General features: G+C 48.0%; 1 protein-coding gene across 2 annotated transcripts in view; it reads right to left on the bottom strand.

The window, feature by feature from the left end:
* Positions 1-16,307, bottom strand: part of ETV6 (ETS variant transcription factor 6) — a 235,444-nt gene extending 219,137 nt beyond the window's left edge. For both annotated transcript variants that reach the window (XM_026502411.4, XM_026502412.4), the window contains exon 1: positions 16,040-16,307. In XM_026502411.4, coding sequence (XP_026358196.1) covers positions 16,040-16,072 — 33 coding nt within the window. In that variant the 5' untranslated portion in view covers positions 16,073-16,307. The remainder of the gene's footprint in view (positions 1-16,039) is intronic.
* Between the last annotated feature and the right edge of the window lie 369 nt (positions 16,308-16,676).

Genomic DNA, 16,676 nt, shown 5'->3' with positions numbered 1-16,676 from the left:
GAGTGCTCCTGAGGGTACATCCTTGGTGGCCACCCCCAGCCCCAGCAGCTTCATAAACATGAGTTTGCACCAGGACCTGTGCCTCGCTGCTCCCCGTCGTGGCTGTAACAACTCCCAGCTTGCACACAACCGCCCCTGGAGCCCATCTGGGAGAGGCAAGGGAAACCCTGGGCTGCGAGCGGGGTCAGAAAGGCCGAGAAGAAAAGCAGCCTGGAGATGGGTCCCCTGCAGCCAAGAGAAGATCAAGGCCAGGGGGGCTGGCCGGCAGCTGCAGTGTGGATCTGGAAAAGAGCGCCCCTGGCAGGCGGCCAGAAAAACCTGGTAGGAGACAGTTTGGGGAGCCATGAAAGAACCCTTGACTGGGGTGTCGGTGGGTTCAGAAAGTGGAGACTATTCACCTATCCTGATGCCCCCCAATCCCAGCTGCAGGTTAATAGCAACAAGGATAAAGAGAAAATGAGCCATTTGGGCTTGTGGGGAAGGTCTAGGTGTGTCTGTTTGTATCTGAAAATACCTGGCTTCTCCCGATTGGTCCATTTCACACGTACCAGACTGTTCATAACCCTAACACCATCTCCTAAGAGCCTCGTCTTTAAGTAAGGAGCCTGAGTTGCCCACCATCAACAGAAATGGTGAGGCTGTGGTACCGTTCCTAAGACAGGGCGCTGAGTTGTTTTTCTAGTCCCGTGGTACACTGACTTGTTCTCTCTGGTTTAGGCCCTCCAGGCAACATGTTAGGAGTAAACTAAGAGCTCCAAGGAGATCAGCTTCTCAGATAAGGGGAGAGGAGAACACGGGATCAGGAGGAGAAAGCTGAAAAGAGCTGACCCAAGTACAGGGTCAGATTCCTCCCTGTTCCTGGCAAGGCAATCACAGACTTCACAGAAGGCTCAGGAAGCCGGGCTGCTCTTTCAGGCTATCTCTGCCAACCAGCTAGCAGAGGAATGAGGTGAGGGGACAACGGGCAGCCCCACGCAGTGGTGATCAGCCCCTGGTTCCCAGAGAACCATGGCCAACAATGTCAAGACTGCACATGGCTGCAACACACAGCCGTCAGCTCTCTCTCCCAGGCCCAGCGGCATCCTGAGCCAAGCAAAGAAAAAGGGCACATCGGTGAGTAAGTTTACTTGTTTGGGGCTGTCCATGCATCTCCCTTCACATTGGGCCTACAGGTTCCCCAGCTCTCTGTGTTCCTCTCTGGAAGGTGGGCAGTCAAGAGGGAAAGAGTGAGCGGGTCCTGTGTGTGTGTCTGTCCAGTGCGTACGTCTCTGGGGAGCACCTTAGATATGGGGAGTGGCAGTGCTGGTAGCCCGGCCATGTGGTCTGAACCCTGCAACAAAAGTGAGGTCTCTTCCGTCCTCCTACCTTCAAGGGCTATTTGCTCAGGATTTTGACTGTGCAAGGTGTTTATCTCATGCTTACGTATGTGTCGCAGAGCCTGGCACCTACTGAGCCCATAACAGAAGCTTAATAAACACTTGCTGATTTAAAAAAGTCTATTCGGCTAACATACATTGGACCTTCCCCACACCAAGCACCGTGCTGGGCACTTGGAGATTTAAAAAAAAAAAAAAATGAATCTATCAGACTCCTGCTCCCAATGGGCTTTCACTGTAGTTAGAGGGTGACAAGCAAACTGCAACAGGGTCGTGGCCAATAGCCAGCACGTTCAATGGCTTGTAGGAAGCTGTGCCTGTCAGCAACAGGGAAGGCTTCAGAAATGGGCTTCAGATGACACGTTGGCTACCAGGGAGAAAAAGGATGAGGGGAAGATTCAAGGTATTAGGTGCATTATGTGTTTTGGGAGAAGAGCAGGTCTCGGCTAGAAGATAATACAGAGCGGGGGGCTGGAGAATGATTCTAGAAAAGCAGACTGCCCAGGGCCTTACATTACGAAGGGGTGGGTGCCATCCTAAACTGTAGGGTCAAAAAGGGACTGATGTGATTGAATTCTGCCTCGCAAAGAATCATTCTGGGTTGGACTGGAAAGTGCAGGGAGTGGAACGGAAGCAGGAAGGTGAGATGGAAGACAAGTGAGACATCTGGGGCCAGAGGGAAGATAGTGCCAGTGAGGATGGAAAAGAAAGAACAGCATGAGAGGGATGAGGTGTGCAGCAGGACACCAGCTTGCCTTGCAGGCCGGAGAAGACAGAATATCTGCCCTCCAGAAGCTTGGGATCCAGCAGCCTTGAGAAGCAACGTGGGCGGATCCGCTCTTGTGCCCTCGACTATAGAAGGGTCATCACTCACGCCCCTTAGTCCTGGATGGAGTTTGTGGCAGCATTGGCTTTAAGGTGGCCTTTGAAGAATGACAGAGAGGTGACTTGGCAGAACTATTCATTTACTATTCCTCTTTTGGCTGTTCCCCTCTGTGATCCATATCCTGAACAGTTTTATTTAGCTCTGTCTTTACGTTATAAGATCTTAGATGGATTCTTTTCACAGAAACCTCCACCAAGAAAAGCTACCATCTTCTCTCACATTAATCCTGCCCATCAACAGCTCCTGGCAGTCTCTGACCTACGTGGGACACAGATAAATAAATAAAAACAATAATAATAAGGCTTTGCCAGGCTAGCAAACTGATCCAGTCAGAGGATTACACGAGACACCTGTTTTTTAACATAGCAGCTGTGAACACAGCAGAAGCATGGCATCCTAGTAACAAGAAAGGGTTCTCATTAAAATCCAATAGTAGCAGAAACTGGCATGGACCAGTGTTCAGTTCTGACACCTGAATATGAAAAGAAGTTCAAATAAGATTAGATACCTAATAGGAACCCTGCCTTGCTGAACTTGGAGACCTCAATGCTCCTTCGCTTCTGGGGAGGTGATGTACCCAACCATCCAAGGATTCTAAAGTTTTAAAGCAGCTATTACATACATAGGATCGTTTCATAAACATCCTGAAGCTTTTTGAAGTTTGGCTGACCAAACACCTCTTCATTTAAGCCAGCTTAAAAAACAAACCAGAACACAGCCCACTGTAGAATGTGGACGCTAACGTAGGAGGAAATTAACAACGTGTAAAATTATCTGTTCAGTTCATTCACCACAGAAGATACACACACACAAACACACACCATCTACCAACATATAAACACCACAGGCAAACTATTTCATAGCTCTAATATGTACACATTACCTTTTCAGACCAGACCAAGGAGATGCTCCTAGAAACAGCTTGTTAACGGCCCCTCACATTGCTGTTTAACAATCCGTTTATAGCCCATCAGAAAGCCAACCCTCCAAGGAGATCTATTTTACATCTATATGTAAGGTTTTCTTGCCACAAGGCTGGGTTTTGTGTAATCTTTCCCTCTACAAGCTAGAAAACAGACTATGCCATCATTTCCGTGACTTATGAGCCTGTGAACACGCACACACGTGCACATGTGCGGGGTCACAAGAACAAAACCTCGGAGTAAAAGCAGAATGATGGCCAAGGAAGCACAAGCCATATTGTATAGTCCTGACTAGAACTAAAAATAGCATCTAAAGTCATGGTGTCAGCTACCCTCACTGTTCTTCCTAGATCGTGCTCATTCTAACCTCCAGCGCGCGTCCCTAAGCATAGGCCTTCAATAACTTTACCTAGGAACCTCTCCCTGACCCAAAGAAGCCACTTTCTAGGCTTTGGAGTGCAGAGCCATCTTTCGATGAACTTCAATTGTAACGCCATAAATGCACATAAATGAAAACAAAGGGTGAACATAAAATCGCAAATTTTCCTCCAAAGCCTAACACGGGTGCCCTGGGGACACTAGGACCAGCTGAAAGGCCGCCTTTCTGGCAACTGGTATACCAGAAGCTCAGAAGTGCCAAGCATGGCCAACTGCCCAAAAGGCAGCCAGCTGGACGAACACTTGCTTCACCCTGCTTGGGGAAGTGTGCAGCCAGAACTTCCCCAAAGCAGCATAATCTTGTCAGCACGGGCCCCACTTGGGAGTCCCAAAAGGATTACGAGAACCCCAATACAAGACCCCAAGAAGAATCACAGACACCAACGCGGGGGCCAGATCTGTGAAGTGAATTCTTTCCAATAATCCACTTGTCATGTAGCCTGGCAGGCCACAAGCATGTACACCAAGGCAGAATAACCGGATGTGCCCTAGGCTCTGCAGGCCATCCTAAAATCTACCCAAATAAGAAAGTGGACGTGTTGTGAACTTACTTTCACCTGTAACCTAGATACAACTGAATCAAGAGGCAACAGGACTATCCTCTCATTCACCCACACCTCCTCCACGGTGAACCTTAAAATACCACAGCTGAAATGGAAATGTACACAGAACCACCTTTCCCTTAAATCAGACTGCTCAACCCGAGAGCTAACCACAAAAGCACACACAGGCATTCCCCCTAGTTTAGAGAAGCTCCATGTGCCCATTTTACCAAAGGTTTCAAGACAGACAATTCTCAGAAGAGCTAGCTAACGTTAACGGTGACTTACGCCCTTGGGCCCACCTCTTCCCTCTCAGCAGGAATGACAAGACCTTTCAGAGGGTCTGCATGGCTCCCCGCCTTGTTTCCTTCATGCATTTTTAAGGGTCTTTTCCCTCTGAGGTCTTGTCCGCCTATCTCACCGTGCATGCAAAAGATGGTCAATAAATATCCTGCCATTGATATCAGGGCCTCCCTGTTCACTTTCTGAAGGTAGGTAGCGTAGAAAAACCAAGTACCAGGAGGGGTGGGAAGAAGTAAGACATATTCTAATAGGTGCCCTACTTGAGACATAATCAAATACTGAGGCCCCTTTGCCTATCTCCCTGCCTACCTGGATGAAGGTTAAAGATACCTTTATAGCATGCTAAAAAAAGATTACAGGATCACCACTCCGGCCTTCCTGTGCCCTCCAACAGCCCCCCTGGATTCCACTGTGTTCAAAAGCTGCCTCTGAAGGGCGCCTGGGTGGCTCAGTCGGTTAAGCATCTGACCCTAGATTTCAGCTCAGGTCATGATCTCAGGGTCCTGGGATCAATCCCTGCTTTAGGCTTTTTGCTCAGCAGAGAGTCTGCTTCTCCCTCTGCCCCTCCCCCACACATTCTCCCCTCCCTCTCTCTGTAAAATAAATAAGTGTTTTTTTAAAAAAGCTCCCTCTGACCTACAGGTGACTTCTGCCTACAGAGAAGTGGACCCTCACCACCCAACTCACAGCCAAAAGCACAGAGCCTCAGGGACATAAAAACGGCATAACGCAGCATTCAGAAAGTGAGCCTCTGTTTCTCCAGCTTTCTGAGAGTAAAGACTCTTACCTTTCTAACTCATACGGTTCCTCCTTCCACCTCATCCTGAAGTATTCAAGTCAGCAGACTAACGGAAGGACTAAATGGCACAAAGTCAAATAAGGAGCTGGCAGCCTTCCAGCGGATCTGGGATGCAGTCAGCCACGTGGGGTCACGCAGGCCTCCCAGTCAGGGACACTCCCAGACCGAAGATCTCCGTTACTCCGATTTCAGTCCCAAACGACAGCTCTCCCACCCGCTTTGCCTCACTTCGAATACAGACCACATCAAAAGGCACCAAGTGAGAGGGACTCCTGACCTGCTGCCCCCCCCCACCATTGCAGGCATGACCATCAAGACCCAGGAGTGAGGAGAGCCATGGGTCTCAGCGGTGTGAAGCACCCGTCCAGTGACCTCATGACACGGATTTTTAAAACCTCCCAGATCTCAGGTCAAAAGGACACAGTGACTGCAAAATGCACCAGGGGTCCAATCCTTCAGATTTTCCATCTCCCAAAACCAGATGGGCCGACTCCGTGGCAGGAGGCTGGGCACAAGCACACAAACAGGCCCGAGAGAAAAGAGAACTCCCTTCTGTCCCCTCGGAAGGCCCCACCCGGGATCACGCATCGTATGTGCAAAGAGGTGAGTCAGGAGACTCTCTTACGTGGTCTCCTCCGGCAGGACTCTGATTCGACGGTCCAGGACAGTGTGGGAAAGACAAACAGTCTAGAAGCAACAATGAATAATGAAGGAACTAAGGTGGAGAAAAGTCTCCTTCCCTTGGCTGGGCTCCTCGGAGCAGCCCAGGAGAGAGAGCTTTAACGAACTCCTGCTCCCCTTTCTGTCACGTCTCTGTTCTAGTTCCTCCTCCCACCCCAGCGCGGATGTATTGATCTGAGTATTAATTAGTAGGCACTGGACGATACAAACTCTAAATTGTCTCCTGACCTGGATTCTTCATCAGGGAGTCCAGCGCTGCTCTGGCCACACCCGCAGCCAGACGGGCAGATCCGAGCCCTCCCCTTCCTTTCCCGTCTCCCAGTTTCCCAGCACTGCCACCAGTGCCGCACCCAGACCCACACTTTCACTAGGGAGCGGGGGGAAGTCTTAGGGCAACGGGGAACTTCAGAGACAAACAGGCTGTTCTTGGGGGCTTGATTTTTTTTTTTTTTTTTTTTTTTTAATGATCAGGCTGGTTTCTACCTGCAGCTCATTTCTTCCAGGAAATAGCTAAGAGTCAGCGTCTCGTCTTTGGTTACTGTTTCCTCACATATAGGGGATATGAGTGGAGCAGAGATAAGTCTTCAGAAAGATATAGTTACGTGGCCCCTCATAAGCCACTGGGGAGGGGACAAGGCAGCTGAGAAGAAAATCACAAACTTTCACTTGTGTTTTCCAAGGAGGAAGGGAGAGGAACGGTTTCTCCCCAAATCTATGCTCTTTCTCCAAGAGTCCCAAAGCGCCCACACCTGTTGCTGGGGGTCAGCAGAAGAGGCAGCCAATGCTCCCTCCTCTCCGCCTCCCGAAGGGTCCTTTCCCAGCCTCGGTGTCATCTTCTCATCTAATACGGATATACAGAGGAAAACTCAGCAACGCATTTCAAGTCCACGGCTAAGAGAACAGAGCTGCTGCAAATGGACACTTCAGTCCCTCACAGCTAAGAACAAAGGTTCCCTCACGCCCCAAAGTCACACATTTGGCTTTCTCCAACTCTTCTGTATAAACTTCCACTGAGAGCCATCGACTCCCGCTCTTGAAACTGGAAATTCAGCCCCCCCGCGCCCCCCCAGCAGTGTCTGCTCTGTGGTCAGACAGACGTGGAACTGCATGTTCAACAAAAGCAGACTGAAACGATGGCCTCGCTCGAGTCGCGCCCCGGCCGCAAATAATAAGCAACTGTGTGAACAAGCAGATCCCTGAATAGGTTTGAATACTTGAGTGCTGAGTAATAATGCTAGTTAGAGTCACTGGACAGTACTTCCAGGCTTAGGGTTTTTTTCTCCTTTTCTTTTATCTTTGAAACTTATTCAGAACCGTCCCAGCTCTTCCCTCAAAACTTCACTGTGAGCTGCAAAAGGCCTCGGTTATTACCACAGAACTGCAGCTGGCTCATCTCTCCTATTGCTGAGGTTTGCATTCAACTAAAGTTAAACCGAGAGCTTCGCTCAACACGACTGAGTGACCCCAGCCCTACGAGAAACTCGGTGGGACTGCAGCAAACACACTTGCTGGGAGTCAGCCAACTTGGGGGGCGGCCCTCCATTGGGGTTCAGAAGGTGCCACCGACCAGCCACGGGAGCTGGAGCAAACCATCAACATCGCTGGCCGCCATACCAACTGTCTAACATAGGCATGGGACTAGAAATCTCTAGCTCCTTCTAGATCTAGATATTATGGAGGATACATAAAGGGGGAGAAGAACCAACTTTTTTTTTTAACAGGGTAAGTCGCTGCATTATGAAATTTACATACCCCAAGGGAGAGGTATTTTTATTACCATCTCAGACTGGCTAACAGGTTGAAAATGAACTTAAATTTCTTAATCTTCAAGAACCAGGACTCATACTCAGGCCTATCTACTCCAGTAACTGTGGTCTTCCCCTAGAAGGGCTCCACAGTATGGCAATGACTGGTCCCCTCTTCCCAGCAACTTACAGTCCTCTTGAGGGAAATGCCTTGACAGATAAGAACCAAAGAACATCAGACAGAGTAAGAGTAGAGGTGATTGGAACTACATTGTGGCAACACTTACATCATTGAACGCACTCACCCACAGTGCTCACGGCAGCAGGGCGATGTGTCCTTTTCAGGTCATTCAGGAAAGGAGATCGTTTTCCTTATGTCTGACTCCCACACACAAAGGGAAAATACCCCCAAGGAGTACACAGGTCTGGTGAGCATACAGATTTATTGGATAGCTCCTTCCTGTCTTCACTGGGGAGTAACATATTTTTCATAAGTCATTCATCCAGATAACTGAAGCGTAGCCTTTTAAAACTTCACATTATTTTTATGCCAAACATTTTTGTTGGATAGCTTTCCAAAATGCATTACATTTTCTCACTTCCTAAATCTCATAACTTAAAGCTTGTCTTTAACTTGGAAGTCATAATTATGATCATTAATATCATCAGTCATTGTGTCGTGCCATACAAATGGGTTTAACTCTATACGAGTCCTTACGATGAAGCCACGCTTTCTGAATTCTTGTCTGCTTTTCACCACTTTTCCTCTGCTGCGGGGTTAGAGGGACATGGTCCTAGGACAGAACACCCGGTTCTGACTCCGGCTCAGATACGCGAACAGTGTGATCTCAGGCATGCTATTTAAATGCCAAAGGAGGGGCGCCTGGGGTGGCGCAGTTGTTAAGCCTCTGCCTTCAGCTCAGGACGTGATCCCGGCGTCCTGGGATGGAGCCCCACATCAGGCTCCTCTGCTGGGAGCCTGCTTCTTCCTCTCCCACTCCCCCTGCTTGTGTTCCCTCTCTCGCTGGCTGTCTCTCTTTCTGTCAAATAAATAAATAAAATCTTTAAATAAATAAATAAATAAATAAATAAATAAATGCCAAAGGACCCAGTTTCCTCATCTGTTTCATGAGAAATTTGGGTTGTGCTCTCTCAGCTTCCTTCTTATTACCCCCACACATCTCTCTCTCTGCTTCCTTCCCCATAGCTGCTCTGAAGAAAGGCTTCATTAAAGTTGTTCAAATGCCAAATTCTATGAACTCAGATGGCCAAAATTCTCTCTTCGCTCAAGTAAGATAGAACGAGGCCAATGTGGTCCGGCTACCAGGAAAGAGGGGGAAGAAAAGATTATTCCTCTGGTGGTAAGGGACAATCAGGAAATACTTGAAAAGGCATCAGATTCCTAGAAATCATACGGTATTGAGGATGTATGTAAGGGATGGCTTAAGAAAACTTGATGTTGATGGACTGTGTGAAAAGTTTCAAGGGAGGGAGGAAAAAAAAAAAAAGCTGTGTAAGGAAAAGAGACTGACCAGGGAGCGACACAGACAGAGGTGTCTACACCAGAGGCAGAGACTGGGCAGGATGAGAGGACACAGTGTAGCCGGTCACCCACAGAATGAAGGAGTAATTAAGTGCCAGGGAAAGAAGAAAAAAGCAGAGAGGGAAAAGAAAGTTTCTGAGAACATGGAAGGCCTTGAATGAAACCTATTGAAAAATGAAATGTCACTAGAGAACACCAGAGATTGGAAGAAAAATGGAAGATCTGGACATTGGGGTGCTTGGTGTGGCCATCTGGCTCTCCCCGCTGTGAGAGGAACAGCAAGGAACAACTCACCTTCAAGGGGACTCAGAATGGGAAGGAAACATCTCTTCTGCCCTATTCCTGCCTCTCACTCCCATGGCTCACGGGAGGCTCTCCATATCGCCCGTTCCATACAGTTTCCTAATTTTCTTCACAAAGATGGCCATACCTGAGAACAGTGTCATGGAGAATGCTTTGGAATTGCAGGCCCTAGCTTGGCCGTGTATGGCATCTGAGATCTTAGGCCAATAGGTCGCTTAAACACTCCAGGCTTCGGGATCCTCGTTTGTAAAATGGGGAGAAAAACAGCATCCCTGAGGAAGTTGTGAAGAGTAAGGAAGATAGTGCAGGTCAAACACTCCGCACGTGGACCAGCAGGCAGTCGCATCCTACACGTGATGGTGGTGGTGGTGGTGGAGGAGGAGGAGGAAGCAGAGGAAGGGGAGAAAATGTAGGTGCAGTGACCACTAAAACAGCTGACAAACCCCTTTAATTACCCAGAACTGGGAAAGCTCCAAAATGCAAGTGTTACAGTTTTCCATAAACGTAGTCCACAGGACCGAGAAGCAGCTCTGCTCCTCTGAGAGTCCACACGTAACAAACTGGGGCTAATGCCTTCCTTATTCAACCCCTCCCCCCATTTCCCCATAGTCTGAAAATTCCAGATCATTTAGACAAAGACCAGGCTGAACTGTACATTTTCACCATCTAAGAAGAAAGGCTTATCGAGCAAATCAACAGAGCAAATAATACATCTGTGGTAATATTTCGACACTGAAGGAACAGTCTCGAGGAAGCAGTAGCACTCACTTCTAACCAACAGATGATGTGGGACACAAGTCATTTCTGCCTCTTCACTGGGGCTCATCCTGAGAAGCCCCAGGAAGCCACACTCCATCAGTCTGGCTCCTGTATGTTCAGAAATACATCAAAATGTGTTTGTTGTTTAATAGACTATAATTCTAACTTCTCCCTCATTCAGTCTAGTCTTTCTCTCCCCCAAATACTAGGTTTGGCAGGGACCGGTCTTTAAGCGGAGGCCCCGCCTGGCATGGGAACCCTGCGTACACTCACACTCATTCTATTCAACAAATACACACGGAGACTGGTTTCTTACACACATCTAACAACAAATACAGCAGTGCCGGACTCTGCCTGAAAACAAACTCCAGTGCGTTCTCTAAAGTAGCATTCACAGAGAAAGATATGCCGTCTGTATACCTCACACCCTAGGGGGCTTAAGTGAACACCGAGCCACTCGGCTGGGAGAACCACACCAAAGGGCAACTTTTTAAAAACGGATAATAAAACGACACTGCTCTTCCCCCAGTTACTCCCAATAACCCCATGTCCCCTCGCCCCTTTACCTTCCTCGGTGTGCACAAACACAGCTCAGATGAGATTTGCAGAATGCCCTTCAGCTCTACCTTCCTCTAGTACCCACACTCGGGCCAGTTTCCCCCTGGCTGACCCATATGAAGGAAGGAAGCTACTTTTCCAGGAGCAGCTAGATGTTTTTAGCTGATGCTGTTTGGAACAGGAAGCTTACTATACACAAATTAGGGTATACTAATATGGCCACCCCCGCATAAAAGAGCCTATGGCCCACTCAAGGTATCCTCGCAAAAGAGCCCCGATAACAGGCCCAGAACCCTCGGCCCAAAGCAGGAGTACCAGACTTCTCACACACTGTAAAAAAAAGTTGCTGCATCCCACCCATCCTGTCTTTGGCTGTACATCCAAAGGGCTCAAATCAGGATCTCGAAGAGATCATCGCACCTCTACTCTCACCACAGCTTTATTCACAACAGCCGTGAGATAGAAGTAACCGAAATCGCCATCAGCAGATGAGTGGATAAAGAAAATGTGGCGTACATGTAAAACGGAATATCATGCGGCCTTAAAACAAGACAGAAATCCTGTACCATTCTGCGACGTGGAGGAACCTCCAGGACGTTACAATAAGCAAAGTAACAATAACATAGGATTCCGCTTACATAAAATATCCTAAGTAGCCAAAACCATAGAAACAGAAAATAGAAAGGTAGATACCAAGGCCGGGAGGAGGCGAGAGGGGAAATTAGTGTGTAGTGGGTATAGAGTTTCCGAGCTGCAAGATGAAAAAGTTGAGATCTGTTGCACAACGATGTGAATATACTTACCGCTACCGAACTGCATGCTTAAAAATGGTTAAGATAGTAAATTTCACGTTTTGTGTTTTTAACCATTAAAAAAAAAAAGTTGCTGCAAAGAGTGGTACAAATACAAGTCCATTAAGCCCTTCTTCCCTTATCCCCTACTCCTACTACTTCCTCCTCTCACATCTAACAATATACCGTCTGGGCCCAGTGCTCCCCCCACACACATCTTCCTTGGCACATACCTCTGTGCCCTCATACCAGCTGGCTTGGGATTAAAATGGACCAAGCTAGGAAGTGCCAGAGAGTGCAGCCTATTGTATCAAATTTCCTTGGCCTTTTATAGGGATGCACCATGAACCCAGCAAATACAGTGTAGGGGCCTGAGAACGAGGCCCGTGTTGCGCTAAACCTGGCTCCGTCACCAATTAGCTGAAGCAAGCTATTTCATTCTCTGGACCTCCTCTCTATAAAAATAGGAGGCCTGCCCAGGTGATCGCTAAGGTCTTCCAGTTCTGAAAGCCTAAAAAAAGTTCCCTGGTTCAACTGACCAAGAAACTGGGGAAAACTGGCAAACCCGCTAATCTGAGCCTTCTAAAGTGATTCTTCAAGCCCCTTAATCATCTTTTACTCAATTCCCTTGTCTGTTTAGATACACAAGTTTTTTTTTTTATTTTATCAAAATAATAAAAATACTTAGTATACCAAAATTCTACTGATAATCATTTTTGGACAGACACCCAGAGAGTGTTCTAGGCCTCCCTGAGACAGCAGTACAGCCCTATTAAATACTTCACTCAAGCTAATGGATGAAAGTGTTAAGTCACCCTCTGGTACACAGGGACAGAGAGAGGAAAGGGCGCTGACCTCCTCCCATGCCTCACTTCAAATCAGCAAACATTACCGAGGAACATTTCTGTGCCAGGTGCCAAACCAGGTACTGGGACACAAAGATAACCATCACTAAACCCAAGGAGCTCAGAGTTCAGTAGGGGAAACCCGGAGTGTCCCAGTTAGTAGCAAAATAAAAAGAGATCTGCTAAGAAAGCCAACCATACTGGAGAGTAGATACAAACAGGCAGGGCGGGGAAAGGGGGAAGGGGCCGTTAGGCCACTAGGTTTGGTAACCTGGATGGCCCTCACAACTAAAACACCATGCCAAGACGCAAAGGACTCTGTCCGCTGGGTCATCACACTTTCCGCAGTAAGTCGGCTGAACTTAAAACCGAACAGGTGACTTGAAGGGGAAGGCTGATGATGGAAAGGACAGCCTTTTCCTTCCTCCCATGACCAGCACAGTCAGCCACTCAATCCTCTGAAAACAATTATTTGTTGTTTTTTTTTTTAATATAGGCGGTTGTCCCTGTCCTTACATTTGAACAACCCCCCTGGCCAGCAAAGGAAGTATTTAAATTTTTGGACGAGAGTGCCGTTACACACGTGGGGTAGCCCAGTGCAGGGAAGTGGTGGGGCTCTGTGACAGTTTGGGTAACCTTGGGTTAGTCAACCTGTCTTCTATGTACAATGCATGTCTGATGTTCACTTCTCTAGGTGATGAAAAGACGCCTACAAAGCACAAAAGAAATATAAAAAGTGCTTATCAGGCATTCAATGTCAACCACCACCGCATGAGCGATACATACAGAGGTGTCACTGATTGATTCAAAAACTTTCACCTTAGAAATTGCACCTCAGTTGTATGCTATGTTCTTCTCGTAGAACAGACACTGCTCAGAAGTAAACGAAGCACTTCCCTCTGTGGCTGCGTCTGGTCAGGCTCCTCTGTGCTCCATCACACCAGCTGCTAAGGAATTTATTGCCTGCTGACCAGCTGCTTGTAAGGAATGGGAGCATGCGAGGAAGGTTTCAGGAGTAGAGTGGAGGAGTGAGGGAAATCTCTCCACACAGAGGGAGCCTTCCGTATCACATGTCTTCAATACATCGGACTCATCAGCTCATCCTTGAAAGCTTCTGACGTTCCTTCTCTGCTCCACAGAAAAGTTATTGTTTACTGGACTCTAGAAGCAATCCCCGTACTTGCTTGCGGGTTACCAGCAAACATTTTTTATTATGCAGTCACTGTACCACATCCCAAGGACTAAATGAAACACTGCACACATCACCAGAACATTTTCAGATGACCCAGAATAATCCCAAGTCCTTGATCTGCAGCACTTATTATTGGAACACTGAATTCAACAAACTTCTTAGAAAAAATACACCTCACAAGTGTGCACATAAACATGCACAGTCTAAGCCAACAGTCATATACTGGTTCCATGAAGAACCATTTGAATAAAAGTGATACTTTCGTTACTAGTGAAGAGCATTTAATCTATTTTAATTACATAGAAATACACAGTCATGAAAAGAGGGACCTTAAAAAAAAAACACCTGAAAGGATAATCAATAAGGCAAAAAATGACAGGCAAACTATGGCTGCAATTCCACATTTAAGACAGTGCTCTGTCTGGGTTTGGGATTGGTTCTGTACGTCTGAGTAAGGAAAGGGGCACTGAACTCTTCCCACTAGAGTAGGGTGAAACAAGCCGCTCAGTAGCACTTCTGCCTGCAGCAAACAGAAGTAAGCCCATCAGAACGGTGGGGATCTGCAGTCTCTTTAAGAGAGGTATCAAGAAAAGTCACAGAAAGAATTGCTTTTTGTTTGTTTTCAGCCTAACATTATGGCCCTGTAGTTGGTCCAGGTTTTCCTGATGTGGGATTTATTGCCATCGAACTAAATACAATTTACTGATTTAATACCCTATTATTTAGTTACCTCTGTTTGTGTTATGAAGTGTCAAATTAGATTATCCATACCGTGCTCACTGTAGAATCTAATTTATACAGCAAAGGAAACTACTTTTGAAGTATCCAAGTACCTTAAATTATTTACTGTGACACCCCCTCCACCACAGACATTCTGCTGCCCCCAGGTATGTACAAACACAAAAGCCCTGAAGTGCCACGGGGCATTTTTGTGAGGCAAAAACAAAGAAACCCAACCCTACGTAAAAGTTCACAGTAGCCCTACGTAAAAATCCATTAAATTCTCACCTGATGAGAAACACTAAAATCTGAGTCTAATTATGAAAATCTAGTAAGCAAATATAATAAAATACTGTTTCCTTTAAACAGATCCTATTGGAAAAGCAGCGTGGAAACAGGAAAGGTTTCTCTAACTCCCCACAGATGAGGAAAACAGGTTATCTGTTCATTGTTTCTGCAGCGTCCACTCAATGAGCACACACTAAATGGGCCAAGCTGAAAACAAACAAACTTCAGTGGCTTCAGCCTCTCACAGAAGCAGAACGCTTCTCCACCTGGGGGCTGATGGAATAGTGAAATAAATAAAGTGCACAATAAATGCAGCAACGGGAAAAATAATTGGGGGAAATGGACAAATCGTCGTGCCTCCTCACGGTGGCAAACTTTACAACTTTTTAGAAGCAACAAACCACAGCACCACCAGCTCTATAGATATAGACATACATACATGTACACACACGACTACTTGGAAGCCAAGTACGGTGTTTGCAAACATCCACCATCCTGCATTTACAATACTGCAAAACACGCCAGAAAGCTGGGAGATTTCTACTCTTAGATAGCCTCTCCGCACTGTCAAACAGCGAAGGTCACTTTGCCTGGTCACTTAGATAATTCTCTCTCTCCCTGCATCACAGGAGTTTTCTACTTTGGGTTTACTCAACTTTCATATGCATGGGAGTAAAATAACCATTCCACAACTTTATTTACCTCGGTTTAAAAAAGAAAGAAAGAGAGAAATTCATTGTGCAAATGCCCAGGAAAAGCTGACACCAGGACTGTCTCTCCGACAGCGCTTGCAATTACAATCAGAGGAGGGGAAAAAATCCAGTCTGATCTGACCCAGGCAGTCGTTTAAGGGGGAAAAAAAAAAAAAAGGTTGCATCCCGAACGGGGGCTGAAGAACTTTTTTTTCTAAGGAGACCACCCCTCGGGAACAAAAGTTACATTTCAGTCACATGTTGGGAGTAGGAGTAGGAGCAGGGGTTTTTTTTTTTTGTTTTTCTGGTTTTTTTTTTTCAAAAGCGCACTAATTACAGGGGTGTTTTACAGCTCTAGAGACCACTCGGGTTCCTCCTGGCCAATTGTGACGGGCATTTAATTGTCAAAAAGAAAGGGGGTGGGGTGGGGGGCGAGGAGCCGAGAGGGGGCTTGGCGGGGGGGGGGGGGGGCAGCAAGGTTACACGAAAGGGTACAGCCGCCGCCGCGAGCTGCATCTCCTTCCCTGGCGCCCCAAATAATTCACTGCGACCGGAGCAACTGCCACAGCCCCCTCAGAGAAGCCCAGCATGACTGCCCCGGCCGGTGCAGCTCAAGGTTTTCGAGCACAGAGAGGGAGGGGGAGAAGATCTTTACCTTAATGCTACACTGAGCAGGAGTCTCAGACATGTCTCACAGCGAGAGAGATCAGGAAGTTCTCAGTTTTTTTCCACTTTCCTTTCCTCTCCCCAACCCAGAAGCGCTCCACGGCCAGCCGGACGCGGTCATTTAAGAAGTTTCTTGCAGCATCTCTCCCGGCAGCCGCCCCGGGGGTCTGCGAGCGCGCGGGGCGGGGCGGCCGGCGGAGTTGGGTGCGCGGGGCGGCGGGGGCGTGGGAGCCGGGCCGGAGCACGGCGGCGGGGTCTGCAGGTCGCGGCGCGGCGCGGCGACCCGGGGCGCAGCCCGGCCGGCCTCCCGCTCTCTCCTCCCACCCGCGGCCGGCGCCCCCGCCCCCCGCCCTCCCGCCGCTCTCCCTCGCTCTCTCGAATGTTTTCCTTCCTGGAAGAGAGAAACTGAAAGGCAGAACTGAGAAAGCTCTTTGCTCATTGATCTTGAGAGTTTCAGTGCAGAAACTGACGTGAATTCCCAGCACTGAGCTCTGCCTCTTAAAGGAGCCACCAGGAAATAAAAGCTCGGGTTACAGCCCGGCATCGGGGAAATAAAAGCCGGGCGGGGGGAGGGGCGGCGGCGGAGGGAAGCCGGGGGAGCGGGGCCGCGCGAGGCCGCGGCCGGC

Source organism: Ursus arctos, unplaced genomic scaffold, assembly GCF_023065955.2.
Source record: "Ursus arctos isolate Adak ecotype North America unplaced genomic scaffold, UrsArc2.0 scaffold_26, whole genome shotgun sequence".
In the NCBI taxonomy this organism is placed as follows: Eukaryota; Metazoa; Chordata; class Mammalia; order Carnivora; family Ursidae; genus Ursus; species Ursus arctos.
The sequence above is the reverse complement of the archived record's forward strand: the minus strand, read 5'-3'. Positions and strand labels throughout refer to the sequence as shown.